General features: G+C 41.9%; 1 protein-coding gene across 1 annotated transcript in view; it reads left to right on the plus strand.

Moving 5' to 3' along the window:
• Positions 1-44: 44 nt before the first annotated feature.
• HS3ST4 (heparan sulfate (glucosamine) 3-O-sulfotransferase 4) overlaps positions 45-19825 on the plus strand; it is a gene marked incomplete at its 3' end in the record, with an annotated part of 439460 nt that continues 419679 nt past the window's right edge. Inside the window, exon 1 of the mRNA XM_008570691.1 lies at positions 45-333. Within this exon, the coding sequence (XP_008568913.1) occupies positions 47-333 (287 nt within the window). The remainder of the gene's footprint in view (positions 334-19825) is intronic.

Genomic DNA, 19825 nt, shown 5'->3' on the forward strand with positions numbered 1-19825 from the left:
CTCCCGGGACGCCTGGCCCCGGACCCCGCTGGCCCCCAGCGAGATGATGACAGCGCAGAGCGCGCTGCTGGAGACGGAGGCGCAGGAGTCCAGCACCACCGACGAGGAGCTCGCAGGCCGGAGAGCGGCCAACGGGAGCAGTGAGAGGGGCGGCGCCGTCAGCACCCCCGACTACGGGGAGAAGAAGCTGCCCCAGGCGCTTATCATCGGGGTCAAGAAGGGAGGGACCCGCGCGCTGCTGGAGGCGATCCGAGTGCACCCGGACGTGCGGGCGGTGGGCGTAGAGCCGCACTTCTTCGACAGGAACTACGAAAAGGGACTGGAGTGGTACAGGTAGGACCCTGGGCTCGGCGGAATGGAAAAGACGCATGGGGCAGACGCGGAGGGGAAACCGCTGCTTTCCACGCCCTTTAGAAATCCAGGTACTGTCCCGAGAGCCCTGGCGGGTCGCTCAGGGGGAGCGGCTGAGAGAGCCGGACTCTAGCTAATAAGGGTCACTTGTCACTTTACTTCGGGGCGAGGAGAGGAGGTGCCACCCCACGCTGCCTCAGGCTCCTCATCCAAGGTGCTTTCTGAATATGCCTGGCTCCAAGCCTGGGAATCCCCAGCGCTGGTGCCCGCGGGTGTTTCCTAAGCCAAGCACTTGTGGGTCTTTGGGACTCTGCGTTGGGGACGCCGAGGAATGAGACGGGATAGCTAAATTGACTGAGAGGCTTTGAGATCCCCTGGAATCTCTCAGAATCGCCCTTAAACACATTTGCGTGGCTGGAATCCAACTTAGTATTTTAAGGTCAGAGCAAAATGAATAGCGAGCAGTTAAAAAGAAGATGCTGGTGTTTTGGCTTTCTAGTAAAGTCAGGGTGTTTCCCACCTCCATAACTTTATATCTCCCTTGGCTGAATGAACGCTGTGTTGATTTTGTATCAGGAGCCTCAGTGTCTACACAGCAGTTGGTGCCCTAAGAGTTTTATGCCCTGCGCCGGGCCCTTTCTAATCTGTTCCTGCTTTGCAACAGATTGGAGTTTATGTCTTGTGAGATGCTCATATCCTTTCTTTCCCACCGTCTGCCGGTGGTGAGAGAAAGGGAGAAGAGAGGACTGGAAAGTTAAGTGCAGGTAAAATAAACTAATAATCCACCTTTCTTGCCAGCCATAACATTTAAAACAACACTGGCTCAGGTGCCCAAAATGCAAACCTCCTTCGCTTTCTTTTTTTTTATTTTTTATTTTTCTCTTTCCTCTAGTTTGATATCTTTCTGGAAAGCAGATCTGGATGGTTGACCCCATCTCGATTGCATTTCAGTAATTAATTGTAATTGTCAAACAGAAACACAGCCGTTGTCAGCTGAAGTGATGTTATCATCCCTACAGAGCCAGTAGGTGAAATTAGGATTGTTTCCTGACAGGTCTCCTTACCGTTGAAGAGATGTACTTTCTAGGTTTAAATGACAGCCTGGAAAAGTTTTAGAAATAATTTCAGAAATATATAATAAATGTGTGTATTGTGATTGATTTCTTCCACTTTAAAAAATATGCCTTATGCTTTAGAAGCTTGAGAGAAGTACACTTAGGAATAAACATTCCAGCACATTACACTGAAATAGCAAATGTGTCTGTTAATGTCTTGTCTGTTTCAACAGAGAGAACTAATTGCAGTATTTTAGGAGGCTTCAAACAGCCCCTTCCTATCAAAACATAAAACAGCAAATGCCTAATTTAACTGGAAAATCAGTATTTATAACTTCACAAGCCATGGCTTCCAGTTTGCGATTATAATTAAAAAGGTGTTAAGATGATTAATGCAACGACAGAAAAATAAAGAAGGGTATGATGTCTGGGAAGGCTTCAGTTGTTTAATTGTTGGTTATAGGAATGTTCTGTTTTCTTCTGTGGGGTAACTTTGGCACTATAAGGATAACTGTTTCTTTTTTTCCCCCAGTTCTAATTTTAAAGCTGTGTATCTTGTGAGGAGTGTCAAATGCCCTTTGAGGGAGGCATAAAGATCAAATCTATCAACATGTGCTTGAGTTGCTTTGCAGCAGCTGGAAATAAAAAAGGGGGTGTTTCGCAGATGATTTAAAATAAAGTTGATGAAGGGTGCGTGGTGGGATGCACGTCAAGAAGTCCCACTGCAGGGTCTGGAGAATTTTCTGAATGAAAGGATAGAAGATGCCAGATTTTCCTATGTTCTTTTATACTGAGGCTGGGAAGAGAAAGTATATAAATTGCCTCACTGTCATGGCACGGCTACTGAAGGTATTATTCCAATGCTGTCATGCTCCAGGCCTCCTGCTTCTAGCCAGCACTTGTGGTGTTTGGGGCTCTGTGTCAATATTTGGTAGCCACTCATAAACCTGTTAAACTGAAGAGGTGTCGATAGAACAAGATTCCCCTGGTCCTCACTTAAGAGGACCATGTGATATATCTGTGTCCTCGATCTTGCCCGTGGTAGAGCCTTATAATGCTTAGTGGTGCTGATTGGAAGTGTTGGAGAAGAAACTTAAAAACAAGCTTCCTGCCAATAGATGTCTATCTAACAGAAGGAATTATTAGCTAGCCAAAGCTGGCTTGAGAAGACTCTGAGGAGCCCCTTGGACTCACAGAAGCTAAGTTTGCTTTGGACTGGCCTTGAATGGCTCTTCAGCCTTATTACAGAAAGTAGTGCTTTGAGGGAGTTTATGAGATTTTCATTACTTCTATCTCTTCAGGGCTCTCTCTGTCCCCACGCCCCCTGTCCCCACCATGTAGGAGGAGGGGATGACTTCCTCTTTGTGTTGTAGAAAAGGAAACACTGGCATTGTTTCAAACCACTAACAGAAATCCTTCCCCTTGGTTTCCTGGTTCAACTCTGAATCTTTTACATGGTGGCATCTGTACTTAAATAGTATAATTCCTTCCCATGCTGGTATGGTATTTGGAATTTATTTGCTGGATTAGTGAACCACAAGTTAATTAAAGGTTTTGATTCCCCCCATTTATTTGTTATTATTCTTATTTATTTATTTCTTTTTTTTTTGTCTTTTTTCGTGACCGGCAATGGGATTGCAACCCTCGGTGTTGCGCCCGCACCTCGCTCAGCCAGTGAGTGGCTGGTCTGTATGTGGGATCCCAACCCTCGGCGGGAGCGCAGCCGCGCTCCCAAGCGGCGCACTGTAGCAGTGCACCACCGGGCCGGCCCCTTATTATTTTTATTTTAAATGTGCTTCTAATAGCTTACTAATTCTTCAAGTGTTCCCGGTTTTCGTGTTTTCAGCAAGAGAGATTGCTGAGAAGAAATTGGGGGGCCGGCCCAGTGGCGCACTGCTACAGTGCACCGCTTGGGAAGCGCGGTGGTGCTCCCGCCGAGGGTATGGATCCCACATACAGACCGGCCGCTCACTGGCTGAGCAAGGTGCGGGTGCAACACCGAGGATTGCAATCCCGTTGCCGGTCCCGGTCCGGTACGGGCGCGACACTGAGGGTTGCAATCCATTGCCGGTCACGAAAAAAGACAAAAAGGAAAAAAAAAAAAAAGAAATTGGGGCTGCTCTCAGCACATCTGGCTTGGGGTTTTCTTATATTCAACTAAGCAGCCCTAGCAGTTTTATTTTCTCGGTGTCACTTCAGTTATCTCTAAATCCGGGTTTTGCTCTCCTCCTACACTGTCGATCTAATGTGATATAAAAACACATTTGCGATTAGAACATGTGCATCTGATTTTTAGGGCAAGATAGACTAATGGATTAGAATGTGTGTTAAAGCTACAGAGAAGTAAGCCTTACTCGGTGGATTGACACAGGCTGATGATTAATAAATCGGGGTAGATTAAACCCTCCATCCCTTCTGCCCTGTCCTTCCCCCCAAAAGGGCAAAGCTACAACACACCTTTCAGTGTGAGCTGATACAAGCTGTCTAGGCAGAGACCTTAAGCTCTTCTCAGGGATGGGGCCTTGGGACAGGCCAACTGGCTGCTGCTGCAGAACTCATCAAAGTGACAGAGACTCAAGCTATTTCCTCCCTTGTGGCTTGCAGGCTGTACAGTGACCCTGACCACGCTCCACGGTGACAGAAAGTGATCCTCCATGGAGTTAGGATGTTTTGACTGTCAACAGTTAATACACATGTCCCATTGGCTAGAGGAAAGCAACTCAGGAAAACGCTGCCAAAAGTCATGTTCATGCTTCCCAGGGGACAGTGGACAGTGGTCAGCAGCATAATTTGCACCTGGTATCCAGAGAGAGAATGAAGGAGGATGGAGGCACTGGCATTTATTGAATGCCTGTTGCGGTGGTTGTGATTCAGAGACAGGTTATAACATTTGAGTGTCACGATGATGCTGTGAGCTGAATAGCATTACTGCCATTTTACAGGTGGCTTAAGAGGGTCGATGACTGGTCCAATGTCAGTTGGCTGGTCAGTGCCTGAGCTGAGATTTGAACCCACGTCTGTCCAATTTCAAAATGCTGGATTCTTCCCCAACACCACATTGCCACTCACAAAGTGCTAGAGAGGTCATATCCTTTCTTTATTCTCTCATTTGACAAATATTTAATAAATATTTCCTATGTGCCCAATACAGTTTCAGGTACTGGGGATAAAATGATAAATAAGGCAGTAAAGCACCTGTTCTCCTGGAACTGAAATCTTAGGAGGAGGGTAGTGGGGACAACACACAAGCAAGCCAAATAATGTGTAGTAAAAATCCTGGTTGTGATAAAGGCCATGGTGAAAAGTAAAGTAATTGGTGGCCCAGAGCTCCTTTGTCCAGTATGCTGGCTACCACATGTGCATGGCTATTGAACATGGGAAATGTTCAAATTGAAATGTGCTGTAAGTATAAAATACACAGAATGCTAAATTGCTCACTCATAATTTTATATTGGCTACATGTCGAAATTATAATATTCATTATAAGTAAAGTAAAATATATTATCAAAATTAATTTCTCCTCTTTTTACCTTTTAAATGTGTCTACTAGAACATTTAAAAACACACCAGCGATTCATTATATTTCTATGGGACAACACTTGTGTAGCACAATGCTTTTTAGACTTTCTGTTGTGCACGAATCACCTGGGGATCTTGTTAATGTGCAGATTCTCATTCAGCAGGTCTGGAGAGGGGCCGGAGATTCTGCATTTCTAAATAGCTCCCAGATGCAGCCACTGATGCTGCTGATGCCTGGACCTCACTTTGAGTAGCAAGGGGCCCAGAGAGTAACTGTTTTGTGTCTGTGTGTGCATGAATGCACGCATGCACACGTGCATTATTTTAAATGGGATGATTAGGGAAAACCTGTCTGTGGAGCTGACATAAATGAAGTAAAAGAGTAAGATCGTCCCATATGAAGATCTGGGTGGAGAAATTTCCAGATACAGGAACAGCAAGTGCAAAGGCCCTGAGGAAGAAACAAGCTTCTTGGCTCCACAAAGTGTTCTTTCATTATTCTTAAAGCCCTGTCTTTGCTGTTGGACAAAACTTGGTTCAGAACCAGGTTTGTAACTTACTAGTTGGACGATCTTCATAGGATAAGTTATTTAAAATCACTCAGCTTCAGTTGATTATTTGAGAGTAATTCCTTCCCTGTAGAATTATTGGGAGGAATAAATGAAATAATAAAAGTGAACATATTTTCTAAATAAAATGAGTATCCTAGAGCAGAAATTTGAATCATTTTGAGCTCTTACGTACGTTAGCTTCGATCACAGTTGTCGTGATATTGACTGAAGAGTCTCTTATTTGGGATGGTTTTGGGAAAAGTCTGATAATGTTTGGCTTTACAATCTGTATCTGTTTAACCTTTAAAGCAAAGGTTACACACTCCGATGCCTTCAGGGCCCATGTGGATAATACAAACGAGTGAAGTGGCCTATGTGAAGAGAGAATGGATCACATATGCTCTGGATAATGAGGCAGCCACATTTCTGTTCCAGCTACTCTTTTCCACATGCAAATGTTGCATCGGGGCTATAGGATCTTCCACTTTGTAAGAGATACTGGAAATCTAGATTTTGACGTGAAATCTTCTGATTTTTAATGTTGGCAACAGATTGAAGTTTCTCAAAAGCTCTGTGTGGGCCAACACTGCAGGAAAAACAAAATACATTTGTGGCTGGATGCAGCCAGCTGGCTACCAGTTTGTGACCTCTGGTTTAAACTCATTTCAGAAAGTAACTGGCATGCCCATACCCTTTGCAGTGGCCAGGATTGCGGCTTACGTGTGCTATTTTAGTTTAGGTTCTTTTCCCCTCTACAGATATTGCAACAGCATGGGGGGAAAACATCCTAGACATATTGCAACGACAACAAAAAGATGTTGATATAAACAAGAACACTGAGGCAGAAAAAGAAAATTCACAGATAAATTTCTCTTTTGTCCCAACAAACATTCTCTTGAAAGTGGGAAAATTCTCAGTTTTTTACTCATTCATCATGAGTGCCTGTATTTGATCTACATGGGTAACTTGCACTTACAAAATAGTTTCTGCTCAGGTGGATTGAGTAAAATCTTAGAGTTAGAAAAATTAGATTCTAGGCTTTGCTTTGCCCCATACTAGTTCTGTTGGATGTCAGGTTACTCATATTAATCTGTTTCTTAGGTGATGAAGCTAGATTATCTCCATAGGGCCCATTGACCCAAACTTCTGTATTAGACCCTTCAGAGAGAAGAAGCTAGTAACTTCTAATAAAAGCAACATGGTTTGGAGCATGTTTTTGTAACTTTGAGCCAGAATCCATCGCATATGCATTGTGTGACCTTGGACAAATTACTTATTATCAGTAAGCCTCAATTTCTCCATCTGCAGAATGGGCTCAATATTACCTACTTCCAAAGGATTACATGAGGATGAAATGGAATGGCATTTAAAGTGTTTTATACAGCGTTTGTGATATAGTAAATTTCTCTCTCCTCTTCTTTCCTCTTTCTTTCTCTCCCATTTTCCCTTTCTGCCTTACTTTTCTCCTTCATTTTTCTTTAATGTTTTCCTTTTATCCTGCCCATCAGCACTGAAGGCCCTAAAGAGAATGCTGTAATGCATTTTTCATTTGAATATAGTCTTTTCTTTTGAGATTATGTCTGAAGGAGGGATTTTAAACCCTGAACATCTCTTAAGTAGCTCTCCAGAGAATAATCAAAACTGGATTCCAGAATTTGGTCTATTGTAACTTGAGTTGAAGGAGGGGAAGAGTCTGATTTTACGAGGAAACTCCAGCCAGCATTCTCAACAAAGGGAGCAGGGAAGGGAAATGGACAAGCTCTTTGGGCTTACACTCTGACATTCTCTTGAGCCTCCAGTGGAAACTGATGCCACTTGCTGTGATAGGTTCAAAGGTACTTAGGATGCCAGGGACATGCTTGCTTTCAGTTTTTCTCAGAATGGAAAGCATTTGAGGATGCAGGCTTGGTCACGAAAACCTCGTGAGACTCCCTATCCTGAGATTTGGCTGCTTTCTCTGGTGTTCTCCAGCCATCATAAATGATGTATTTATTTTTTATTTTTGAAAATCATACCAGGCATTTTTACTTTTAAATCAAGTCAGGAGAGAGGCCTCGAGACTTTAGGTGAATGAAAGATTGCTACAGTTGTATGTTAGAAAGTTTTAAAGGTTTTCGTTTTGCATAATGGATGATATCTCTGGAACTGATTGAACTTCCGCCCTGTTAAAGTAATCTCTTGATTCCCTTGGTTTCTGTGGTTTAACAAGCTCCTCTATGACTGTCTTGGGAATTTCATTCTGAAATTATGATTCACTAAGGGAGCCTTTCAGCCCATCATGCCATTAATTAAAAATAGGTGGTTGACTTTTTTTTCCTTTTACACTCACTAGTTAGGATTTGCCTTCCCTTAAAGATATTTTTCAACCTTTATTTAAGAATATGCAAAGCATATTTCCAGGAAAACAAAGCAACACATGAAACAGGTAATATTTTTTGGTTCCAAATACTAGAAATCAAACATAAACTATTATAAACTAAAAATAATAATCGATTGGCTTATGCGGTTGAGAAGTCGAGGGGGAATGTCTTCAGGAAAAGCTGGATCCAGCATCTCAAATGATGTCACATTCCATGAATTTGCCTTGTTTATTTCATTCTCAGTAGACTGTCTTATCACATTTTAGGCAAGATGGTAAGGAGCAATCCTAAACAAGCATATTTTATGTTTACCAATCCTTTTCAAAATATTTTTTCTTAAGAGCTTCTTTAGGAAGTTCCTGCAGTTGCCTTTGGCCGAGGTTGGGTCATGCACCAATTTCTGAAACAATAATTGTGTAGTACTCTAATTAGGCCTGGGAGACGTAGCTACCCTTTTTGCTTGGGGTTGTGGTGGGAGCAGGGAAATGGGGATAGCTCCATACAAACCATAGGAAACAGTTTTCCCGTAGAAAAAAAGGGGTTCATGGTTTTTATTGCTAAAAAAGTGAGAGCCAGTTAAACCAAATATTCATTAAACCTATAAAGGTCCACTCTGGGACAGCACATAATCTCTCTAATCCAGTATTTTAACCCAGCAAGAGGTACAGAGGGTTAGCTTGAGGAGGTTCAGTGCACTTGTTATTTATTTATTTATTTATTTATTTATTTATTAAAAATGTGTTTTAAATCTGTACTGTCAACTGTGTGCTATGTACTGGGCTCAAACATGAGTCAATCATGGCCAACAATCTGAAAGAGCTCATAGACTGGAGAAATAGACATGGAAATGATTATATTACAAGTGGAGTTTATACGAAGAATGGAAGGATGGTTCAGTCTTGGCAAACTTAATAATGTGATTCACTGTGAAAACTGGCAAATGAGAAAAGTCTTGTGAATTATTGTCTGGATGCTAAAAAGATATCTGATTAAATAAATAACTATTCCTTATTTTTAGAACAACCTGCTAATAAAATAGGATTATACCAAAGCCAGCATGAGCTTTAATGGTGTAACACTAGAAATATTCCCTTAAATCTAGAACAAGACCAGAATGCCCATTATCATCACCATCGGTCAGGAATTATTAGATAATGCAATTAGATGAGAAAAAGAAGTAAGGAAGGAGGAAACTAAGAAAACCAATCCCCCCCATGAGTCTATTGGAAACAGTGATAGAATTCATAAAGGTGGCTATTAAGGAAATTATGCAAAATTTATAGTTTTCTTATATGCCTATGCCATTTTGAAAATATGATGGGAAAAATGTTCCATTTATAGAACCAATCAAAGAGATGAAATAACTAGGAATAAATTTAGCAAAAATTGCAAGAGACTTGTAAGAACAAAATTTTAATATTATGCTAAGGGGAACCACAGAAGACAGAAGTAAATGGAAAGAGACGCCCTTCTCCAGGTAGCATTACTTTTGTTTCCTTCCCTCCCCCCCGATTTTTGTTTATTTGTTTGTTTTAATTCTTTGCTGACTAAAGTGAGATCAGGTGTGTTTGAGAGTGGCCTGCAAATATTGTTTATATAAACATGACCAAAATGATGTACTTCATATATAGGATTTCCCTACTTTCCACATTTTATTTGGCTGAGTAAAGGATGGTAAGATGACTGTTAAATCCTACTACAGTACTTGGAAGGTGGGTTCTTGAAGAGGTGATTAGATTGTAGGACCGTGCTGCAGTGAATGGATTAATAATGGTGGTCAGGGGCCTGGTTCTGAGGGCTTCAAAAGGACAGCACATGTGGAGGTTAATCTTTCTCTGCCTCCACCATCTTGCAATGTGAGGCCCCTAGATCACTGTCACCACCACCAGATGTATTCCTTGGACTGTGGACTTCCCAGCCTCAGAAACTGTAAGCAATAAATTTCGTTCTCTCTTTAAATCAGTCAGTTCCAAGTATTTTGTGATAAGCAACAGAAACAGATGAATACAACACTCATGTTGTTACAAAAATAAAGAAAAAATCAGGGACAGACAATGGTTATTTCCAGATGGGACAGGGAGAAGAAGATTTGTATCTGAAAGAATAACAGTAACAGTCATGGTGGCGGACACACATTGTACTCACCCATCCCAGACTGTGCCTCAAGTGTTGAATTCACTCAATCTTCACAAGAACCTGGCGAGGGTGGGGCTGTTATTACCCACACTTCATGGTTGAGGGAACTGAGGCACAGGGAGGTTGAATAACTTGCTCAAAACAGAGTTGGGATTCAAACCGGGGTGGATGGCCTCAAATATACAACTTTTCCTTTTATTTCTCTCAAAGCTCTTTTCTACAAGTAGTGCTGTCTTCCAACATCATGGGAGTTAATAATAGGTGTTAGAAATTTCCTGCTGGAAGCTTTTGATGTCCCTTGCACAGATGGGCTGATCTGCCTACCTACAGGACATGCTAACTCAGGGGTCCTGCTCTGACAGTAAACTGGAAGTGGTTTTCTTTCTGTTTGGGGACCATGTTCATTCCCACTTTAGGGACTTTTTATTCTTTGTTTCCTCCTCCTGGAATACTCTGTTCCCAGATCTCTAACCTACTTTTGTCTCCTAATCTATCCTTCAGGTGTTGGCTCAAATTTCAGCTCCTCAGAAAGACCTTTCTCAACTACTTAAAGACGGTCTTCCAACTCTTCAGCTTGTTGTGCTGTTTTATTTTCTTTGGAGTATATATTACTCTCCAAAGTCATCCTAATTTCTTATGTCCCTCTCACTAGAAGGTAATCTACATGGGAGCAGGTGCCAGTGCCCAGAACAGTGCCTGGCATCCAGTTGGCACTCAATACGTGGTGATTTATTACTCACCAATTATGAATTAATAAATTAATGAACGAAAAGAGGGCCTTCTACATGCAGTACTCCAGACTTCTGAAAAGAAAGAGCACTCACATTTCTTGGGAACTGTGGCTAAGAATTGTTTTAAGCTCTTTCACGAATTATTTTTGCAAGGCTACTTTGGGTGCAAGAAAGAGAACCCCACTCAAACAAGCTGTGTAGGCTAACAGTCTCCCCAAAAGGTTCATACAGCGCACAATATTATCTCATTTATTTCTCGCAGTAGCCTGATGAAGTAGATACTTTCTTCCTCCAGTTTTACAGATAGGGACTGTGAGACTTTGAAAGGGCAAGTGACATTCCCAGATCACGCAGCAGTCTGTCACGAGCCAGGTGTCTTTCCACTGTAACACATGGCTTTTGGTTCCTGGCCTCTGTTGTTACAGCAGGAAAAGTTTTAGGAGAAGATCATGGATTATTCCTGATAGATCATTATGCTCCAAGAGTAGTTTGGATTATGTTTTTCTAAATGCATGATCAAAATTTTATAATTGCCATGTAATAATCAAATAATTACACAGAGGTTCCCTGTTTGATTTGTGTTACTCACTGCAGGTGTAGGTACACCTTTCCCTATACTTCCAGGTTGAAGTTTCTGCAGGAGGTTAGAGCTTTGGGAGCCCCTGGAGCTCAGGAATGTTTGAGCCAAACTACCTGGGCTCCTCTATTGTAGGGCATTTTGACTGTTTGGAGCTATATAGTATTTTGAAAAAGAAGTTGAACCTGAAAACAGAAGTTAAGGATTTGAGTCCGAGTTATGCATCTACCTTGCTTTGTGTACAGAGACAAGTATTTAGCCTTTGAGCCCTTGTTTTCTCATCTCTAAAATGGGAATAACAACCTCTAAGAACTCCACAGTGATTTTGCAAGGGTGGAATAATGATTATTTGCTGGAACTGCTTTGTCTACCTATGTTAGTTGTTATTAATCCATGCACGTTTTCATGAATTCCCCCAGGTAATTGGTTTTCTGGAATGTTGCACTCCAGGGAGTACCTGAAATACAGGACAGTCACTCTTATCATAAAGTTAGATTAAGAGGTTTAATTTACAGAAACTATTATATAGCATGGATATCAAACATTCTCAGGGCAGACTGCATTAAAATCTGGAGAAGTCCTGGACAACCTCTGTCTGCATAACTCTTTTCCCTGACTCATGATGCATCATTCTTTTATACTGAAACAACATAAAAAGCTTTGGGGCACACCTGCCTCTGAGGATTGACTGCAGTTGATGAGCTTTGGAAGTGACCAGAAGATTCTCTCATTTTGCTCTGGATTGACCTATCATCTCTTTCTCTTGCACACTCTCATTTGGTTTCCCAGGTTGATGTATTAACATCCCGCCTTCTAGTTCCTTGTTTTAACTGCTTTCTAACATGCTTTGGTAGGTGGGATAATCCCTCCCCTCCCCACCGCCCCTAATGTTTATGTCCTGATCCTTGGAACCCATGAATATGTTAGATTATGTGACCAGGGGAAATTAAGCTGCAGGTGGAATTAAGAGTGCTAAATAGCTGGCTTTTAGGACACTGCCCTGGATTATTTGGATGGACCCAAAATAATCACAAGGAACCACGTAAGTGGAAGAGGGAGGTGGAGAGAAAGAACCGGAGAGATGGCAGCTTGAAAAGCTAGCTTTGAAGATAGAGGAGGGGCCCAGGAGCCAAGAATGCAGGAAGCTTCTAGAAACCAGGGAAAAGGCAAGGAAATGTTTCTTCCTTGGAGCCTCCAGAAGGAACATGGTCCTCTCAACACTTTGATTTTAGCCCATTGAGACTGTTTTCAGACATCAGACATCCAGAACTGTAAGATAATGTATTTGTATTGTTTTAGGCCACTAAGCTGGTGGTCATTTGTTACAGCATCAATAGGAAACTCGTACATTCTCCTCAGATGTCTGACAGTCACCATCTTGTTTCTTTTTGACTCTTTGCTTTTTCTCCATTTCTGGAAAATATCACTTCCAGGGCTCTTTAGTTCTCCTAACGAAAGCAACATATATGGAGGTGAGCATTGTGAAAGCGTCCGTGCTATCTGCAGATGGTAACTGTACTAGTGGCTTACTTAAGGTAGAAGTTCATTTTTCTCTCACATAACAAAAGTTGATGTTCAAAGCGTGTAGCAGTCAGTGCTGCACGACCACCAGCCTCTCGAAGGGAACACAGCTGAAAACTGAGTTCAGGTGTCCAGGTGTATGTTTGAATACCAGCCCTGCATGCACAGTCCAGCAGGTCTAGACTGGGATGGATGGTCGGCTGTGCTCCCAGAGATCATTATGACCCAAGTTCTCCCCAACATGTTGCTCCACCTTCCTTTAGGCAGCTTGTTGAAAATGCAGAATCTCAGATTCATTCCATCTCAAACATTCTGGAGCAGAATTTGCAGTTTAAGAAGATACATGGGTAATTATTATGCACCAAGTTTGAGAAACATTGCCTTTGAGCAGGGTTTTCAACCTCAGCAGTACTGACATTTTGGGTAGGTCAGAAAAGTCTCTGTTGTGAGGGGCTGTCCTGTGGGTTGGAAGATATTTAGTATTCTCTCTGGTCTCTACCCACTATATGCCCATAACAACTCCCCCCTTCAAAATGGCCCCAGACGTTGCCAGCTAACCCTGTGTGACAAAAATTGCCTCTGGTTTAGAACTCTTGTCTTAGAGGGTTTTTTTTTCCTCTGCGTGATCAGAACTGGGAGTCCACTCCACCTACATTCCAGCCAGCAGGAAGGGAAAGAGGGCAGAAGTCCAGGAAGCTATTTCTTCTTAAGCAAGTGAGGCAGAAGTTAAACCCATAACGTCCTCTGGCTTCTGTCGTTGAGAATTTTGTTGCATAGCCACATCCAGCTGCAGAGGAGTCTGGAGATGATATTGGGTGTCTCTGCTCCCAAGAAGGAGGGGAGGATGAGTCTGTCTCTGCTGCAGTAACTAACACGAGGATAGGGTCATAGTGTCTCTCTCTCTATTCTCTTCTCTCAAGAAGTGACTCTGGTTGGAAGGATGAAATACATTGAGTAGGCCTAGTATTTTTTGTGATTGGAACACAGAACTATTTTAGGAGATCACAGGATATTTTAGTAAAATTTGTCTAATTTTCTAATAGTGTGTTTTGATATCAAGAGTTCAGTGTCTTCTAAGCTTCACTCATCAGTATTACTCTTGCAGCTTTTTTTTTGCTTTAAAGTTGTACCCACCGATGGCTTTTTAAAAAAATCTTTGCCTTTCCTGTGCCAGTAACTTTTTATTGGTTATATAAAAATTAAGAAATTGTACACGTCTACCTTAAGTTTTTGCAAACACTATATAATTACGATGCATGTGCTTGATAAGGTGGAGAAATGTGTATATATGTGAGTGTATACACACAGATAGATATAGATATATCCATCTCTCTACCTCTGTCTATCTGTGTATCTGTCTATCTGGCACTACCTGCAATGGTACCTCCCTCATCCCTGTCCAGGCTCCTGCAGTAGACTTCTACTCTTTCCCCTCTGTAATCTGTTCCTTACATGGTGACCAGAGTAAGTGATCCTTTTAGAACATAAAGCAGACCATGCCACTTCCCTACATTTAATTATTTTCTAGTATGCCAACCTAGAACAAAATTCTAAGTTCTGATCATGATCTACAAGACCCTGCAGGATCTGACTCCTGCCCACCTGTTCAACTGCCTTCATCTGCCCTCTTCTCTTTGCTTCTCTGCTTGAGCTGTGCTAGCCTCCAGAGAAACCAAACACGGCCCTGCCACGGGGCCTTTGCCCTCTTTGCTCCCTGCACCTGTAATTTTTTTTCATTAGATAATTGCATGGCTTGCATCGTCCCTTCATTTGGGTCTCTGCTTAACCTCAGTGTGGCTTTTTTCGAACCACCTGATCTCACTACTCGTGTTGAGAGCTCCGCTCCTTGGGAAGTACTGGTAAATACAGTGTTGCCATTAGTACTTGCCTACAACTCCATAGTTACTCCACCCCCATCCAGGTTTCCAATATGTTTAATTCGCTGTTTCTTAATTCTCTCATTCTGCAGATAAGATCTAGTATTGATCTGGTAGCACAAAATGACCTTAATGTTGCTGGGGTCAAAATTTAAGAGATGTTTATGTAATTCTCAGCTATTCCTGCTATTTAAGTGCACTGCCACCAGGTGGTGGTTGTGTGACATAGGTTGAGTCAGGTATTTCCTGAGATACAAGATGTGAATGGCTCCTTGCTCCTTCTAACCTCGATGAACCCTGCATGGTTTTTCCCTGTGCCATAAAACAAGAGGGTTTATAAAAAGTTCACTTTTCAGTAAACAATAAACAGATATCAAAACAGATGCTTAGAGCTATGTTTAAAACAAACTCAAATACAGTTGGATTTTTTTTTTTTTTTACCTCCTTCTGAACCAATTTCTTCATTTGTGCTCAGATACAGAAACGATACTGGCAGGTCACATTTTTCTTTCCTTCTTAACACTCCTATGACTGTCCGAATATGGAAAAAGAACTTACCATGTAACTATAAATATATGTTAAGGCATTATTATTAGAAAATATTATAACACATATGCCAGGTGTTAAATGGATACACTACCCATTTAGAATCTTAAAATTACATGACAATTTCAACCAACAAACCCCATGACCTCACCCCAAACCACCAATTTCCTTATGTAGAACAAAGCAGTGATTTTCTATATTTGCTGGTTCTTAATTACTTATGTGTTGCTGCTGTGTTGAAAGCTTCTTCTTTTAGTTTCCCTTCACTTTTTGCCCTTGGGGCTCCTAGATTTTCTTGGGATTGTGCTCCTTTTCCACTCTTTCATCCACCAGGAGGAAGAAATAGCCCCAAATCACAATATGTCAAAGCACCTTTAAAGAAAATCTTTTCCAATGGTTTGAAACTTTGTTTCAGCTGCAGAACTCCATTGCCTAGGATTTTCCTGGATATAACACACAGAAACCCCAGGTACAATCTGAACTGAGCATGAACCAAAAAGGAATTTAATGACTCATGTATCTGAGAAGTCCCTGGTGGGGGTTGGGGGATCTTTTTTCAGGTGTGGCTGAATTAGGGTTTAAACATTGTAACTGGGTCCCTCCTTCTGGATTCTGCTGCTATTGAGGTGGTTGGTTGCATTCTCAAAACTTCTCTCCTTGTCTCTAAAGTGGGTGCCGGCCATTTCTCCTTCCCCAAGTGCAGTTGGAGAAGCTCGCCATCTTTGTCCAGGTCTTTGCTGAAGTCTTTGCTGAAGTCTCTGCTGAAGTCTCACTGTAGCTTATCAGGTCATGCACACATCCTTCAGCCAGTCCCTGTTGCCAGTGGGGTGTGAGACTCAAGGCACTGCCCCTCCGGGGAGCATAGGTAGGAGTCAGTTTCCCTGGAGGCACAGAGAATGAGATGCAGGGCATTTTCCCAGAGCAAAACCAGGATATGTTATCAAAGAAAGGAAATGAATGCTGATGCCAAAACAACAGATGTCTGTTTCGAGGCTCCTCTGTTCAAAAGCAATCTTTTGCCGAAGTACAGCTGAATAAAACAGACGCACTGAGACTTTCACCGGCTTGCGTGGAGATAGAAGAACTGGGTCCTGTTCTGTGTCTTTCTACCAAGGTGGGCACAAAAGGAGTATCTCAAAATCTCCCTCTCTAGCTCACTGGTGGAAGATTCTGTGTCTCTTCTTTAACCAAGAGAGGAAGAAAGGAATAAAGAGAAGTGGGGAGGGGGAAGCAAGATAAATTAGTCTCTGTACCTAAGATGTGTTAAATCCTAAAACATATCTATAGAACCTACCCCTCAGAAATCACTAATTATTTATTTAGAATATTGCCTATTTCCATCACTTCCTTAGCAAGCCCTAGCAGCTGCCTAGGAAAATCTAAAGAGATTGTATATCTTACAAGAGAATTCTTCAAATAGCAAGTGAAATCGTTCCATCACATTAAGTCTTCCTGCCCGGATTCGCTTCAAGTGGAGAAGGGAGAGATGATCTGGCGTTTGATCAGTCTTAACATAACTACTAGATAGTCCAGAATTTTCAAAACAGCCTTGATTCTATGCCATTTTATTCTGTTCATTTAAAATGAGACCTGCAATATAGAATTAAGGGTAATTTTTTTTTTATGCTTTTGTAACACTTTTTATAAAAATAGATTCCCATTTGGGGAAAAAAATTCCCCCTTCAAATCTAGTATCCTAATGATTTGTTTAAAAATGTATACCTTGTGTGTTGTTTGGGGGGTTCTTGTTAGTACGCAGTGATGTTTTCTTCCTCAGCTTGTGTGTGTATGAGAGAGAGAGAGAGAGAGAGAGAGAGAGAGAGAGAGAGAGAGATCAAATTGTATCTCGAAGGATCTTTCTGAAGGTTCCTCAGCAGGGACTTTTTTTTGGAAACTTTGGACCTTCGGCCTGTTAAGACCCAGGATCACTTATTAGGTCCTGGCCAATTTCCTATGTGACACTTGAACTTGACAGCTCCAGGGCCCATGTATTGGGATGCTTATTTTCAAAAAGAGATTTCTCTTCCAGATTTCTTTATTTTAAGATTCTGAAGNGTCCAGAATTTTCAAAACAGCCTTGATTCTATGCCATTTTATTCTGTTCATTTAAAATGAGATCTGCAATATAGAATTAAGGGTAATTTATTTTTTTATGCTTTTGTAACACTTTTTATAAAAATAGATTCCCATTTGGGGAAAAAAATTCCCCCTTCAAATCTAGTATCTTAATGATTTGTTTAAGAATGTATACCTTGTGTGTTGTTTGGGGGGTTCTTGTTAGTACGCAGTGATGTTTTCTTCCTCAGCTTGTGTGTGTATGAGAGAGAGAGAGAGAGAGAGAGAGAGAGGTCAAATTGTATCTCGAAGGATCTTTCTGAAGGTTCCTCAGCAGGGACTTTTTTTTGGAAACTTTGGACCTTCGGCCTGTTAAGACCCAGGATCACTTATTAGGTCCTGGCCAATTTCCTATGTGACACTTGAACTTGACAGCTCCAGGGCCCATGTATTGGGACGCTTATTTTCAAAAAGAGATTTCTCTTCCAGATTTCTTTATTTTAAGATTCTGAAGACTCTTTCAGAAATTCTCTTTTATTTCAGAAAAAGGCAACATTTTAAAGCAAATAGATTATACAGGAAGCTAACTTTTGTGATTTCTACTTTCCAGCAATGGTGCTTTTGCATAGGGTATATTCTTAAGAACAATAGCTGACTTCCATTGAGTACTTATGTAATTTAAAAGAGAACCCCAGGGAGTTCCTGTGTTCTTTATCTCAATCCATCCTCACAGCAACTCCTGTTGAGTTAGGGGAGAACTAAGGCGTGGAGAGGTAAGAATGATACCCAAAGGTACACAGATCATCAATGATAGAACCTGGATTCAGACATTGGTACGGAGGGTGCATTGTTTTAGCCACAATGCTGTGTTGCTGCTCTGAGAGAGACGATGGTGATGTTGTTCCCACCCACAAGCCCTACTGGGAAGTAGGGGCATCATTCAAAGTGGCCTGTCTGCAGAGAGAGCCACTTCCACAGCTGAATACAACATGCCTACATCTTAGAGAATAGCTCCTCTTGCCGCATCTCGAGTCTGTTGATCATGTCTACCTACTGTAGTTTGGTTTAAAGGCTTTAGTACTTCGGATAACTTCAGAGAGAGGTATTGATTTTCTGAGTCCTGCTGCGGGCTGGCAGTTACAGAGACCCAGTGACTCAGCTGCCCCTTCCCAACATGGGGCAGTGGAGGTAGGAGAATTGCCCTGAGCTGTATATTCTTTAAAAGGAAAGGGAGAAAAAAAAAATCCCTTCAGCCCAGGCTATTCCAAGGCTTTGTGAAGGAGGGAAAACAGCTCTTCTCTGTCTCCTTGCTGAGGAATGCTTCCAGCCCTGCTGCCTTGGTTGTGATGGCTCTGTAGGGCGGGGCTTATGACAGAGACATTAAGCGTTTTGCTCAGTGATATAGGGACATCATGGTCACGTTCTTATTCTATGTTGAAGAATTTTTCTATCTCCCTAAGATTGACAACTGCCTTTGGAAAAGTGTTTTCACGGACAGTACTTTGGCTAGAATCTTAGTAATAATGTCACTTGCTTGTTACCAAGCTCTGTGACATGACTATTCCCCAGACTTTGGAATCAAGTCTAAGGTATCAAGCATGGAAAAGAAGAGCTTGTTGAGTGAAATAAGCAAAGCGCAGAGGAATAAATACCACACGTCACTCATATGTGGGAGCTAAGAGAGAAAGAAGGAAGGAAAGAAAGACTACAGTGGTGCGTTGGACTTGCAGAGGGAGAGAACATTCCTTGGGCTACGAAGTGGAGTGGGGGTGAAGGGGGGATATTGTGCAGGAGACACGGGGTACAAATGCAATTTGTGGTAATGGGTATACAGCCAGTATGAATCTGGCCCCCACATCATGGGCAGGAGGTGTGACAATCAGCTTTGTATTTCATGAATATTCATAACCAATAAAATAAAAAAAAGAAGAGCTTCCAAACCCTACCTCCTTGCTAAATCCGGCATTATTTCTTACCTCTCTTGACTACACCTTGTCAGCCACACTTGCAGGATTTCTGTCTGTTCTGATCAGGGCAGAGTTTGCCCCATTTCTGTGCCTCCATTCCTGCTATGACTCCTGGGGCTTTCTCTTTCTTTGCATTTGTAAGAAGAATCATGGTGCCATAGACTGAGTGCTTGTTATGCCCGCAAAGAACGTTTACATGATGTGCATTTTCTCCCCAAACAGCAGTCCTCGTGACAACCCCGTGAGGGGGAGACTATTTGTATCCCCATTTTATACATGAGGAAACTAAAGTAGAGAACTGTTAACTAACTTGCCCAGGGTCACCCTGATCCTAAAGAAAGTCATGCAGAATCCCAGAGTTCTGTTATTGAATTCTGGATTTTGGTAGAAGTCACATACTAATCTCCCTAACTGGGCTGGCCCGTGGCTCACTCGGGAGAGTGTGGTGCTGATAATCTCCCTAACTGTCCAGCACTTAGTAGGGCACCTGGGATGCAGTAGGATTTTACTTAAGTTATTATTATTTAAGTAATACATATTCAGTGATGACAATTAGAAAGTACTGAAAGCATAGAAAAA

Source organism: Galeopterus variegatus, unplaced genomic scaffold (genome assembly GCF_000696425.1).
Source record: "Galeopterus variegatus unplaced genomic scaffold, G_variegatus-3.0.2 Scaffold623, whole genome shotgun sequence".
In the NCBI taxonomy this organism is placed as follows: domain Eukaryota; kingdom Metazoa; phylum Chordata; class Mammalia; order Dermoptera; family Cynocephalidae; genus Galeopterus; species Galeopterus variegatus.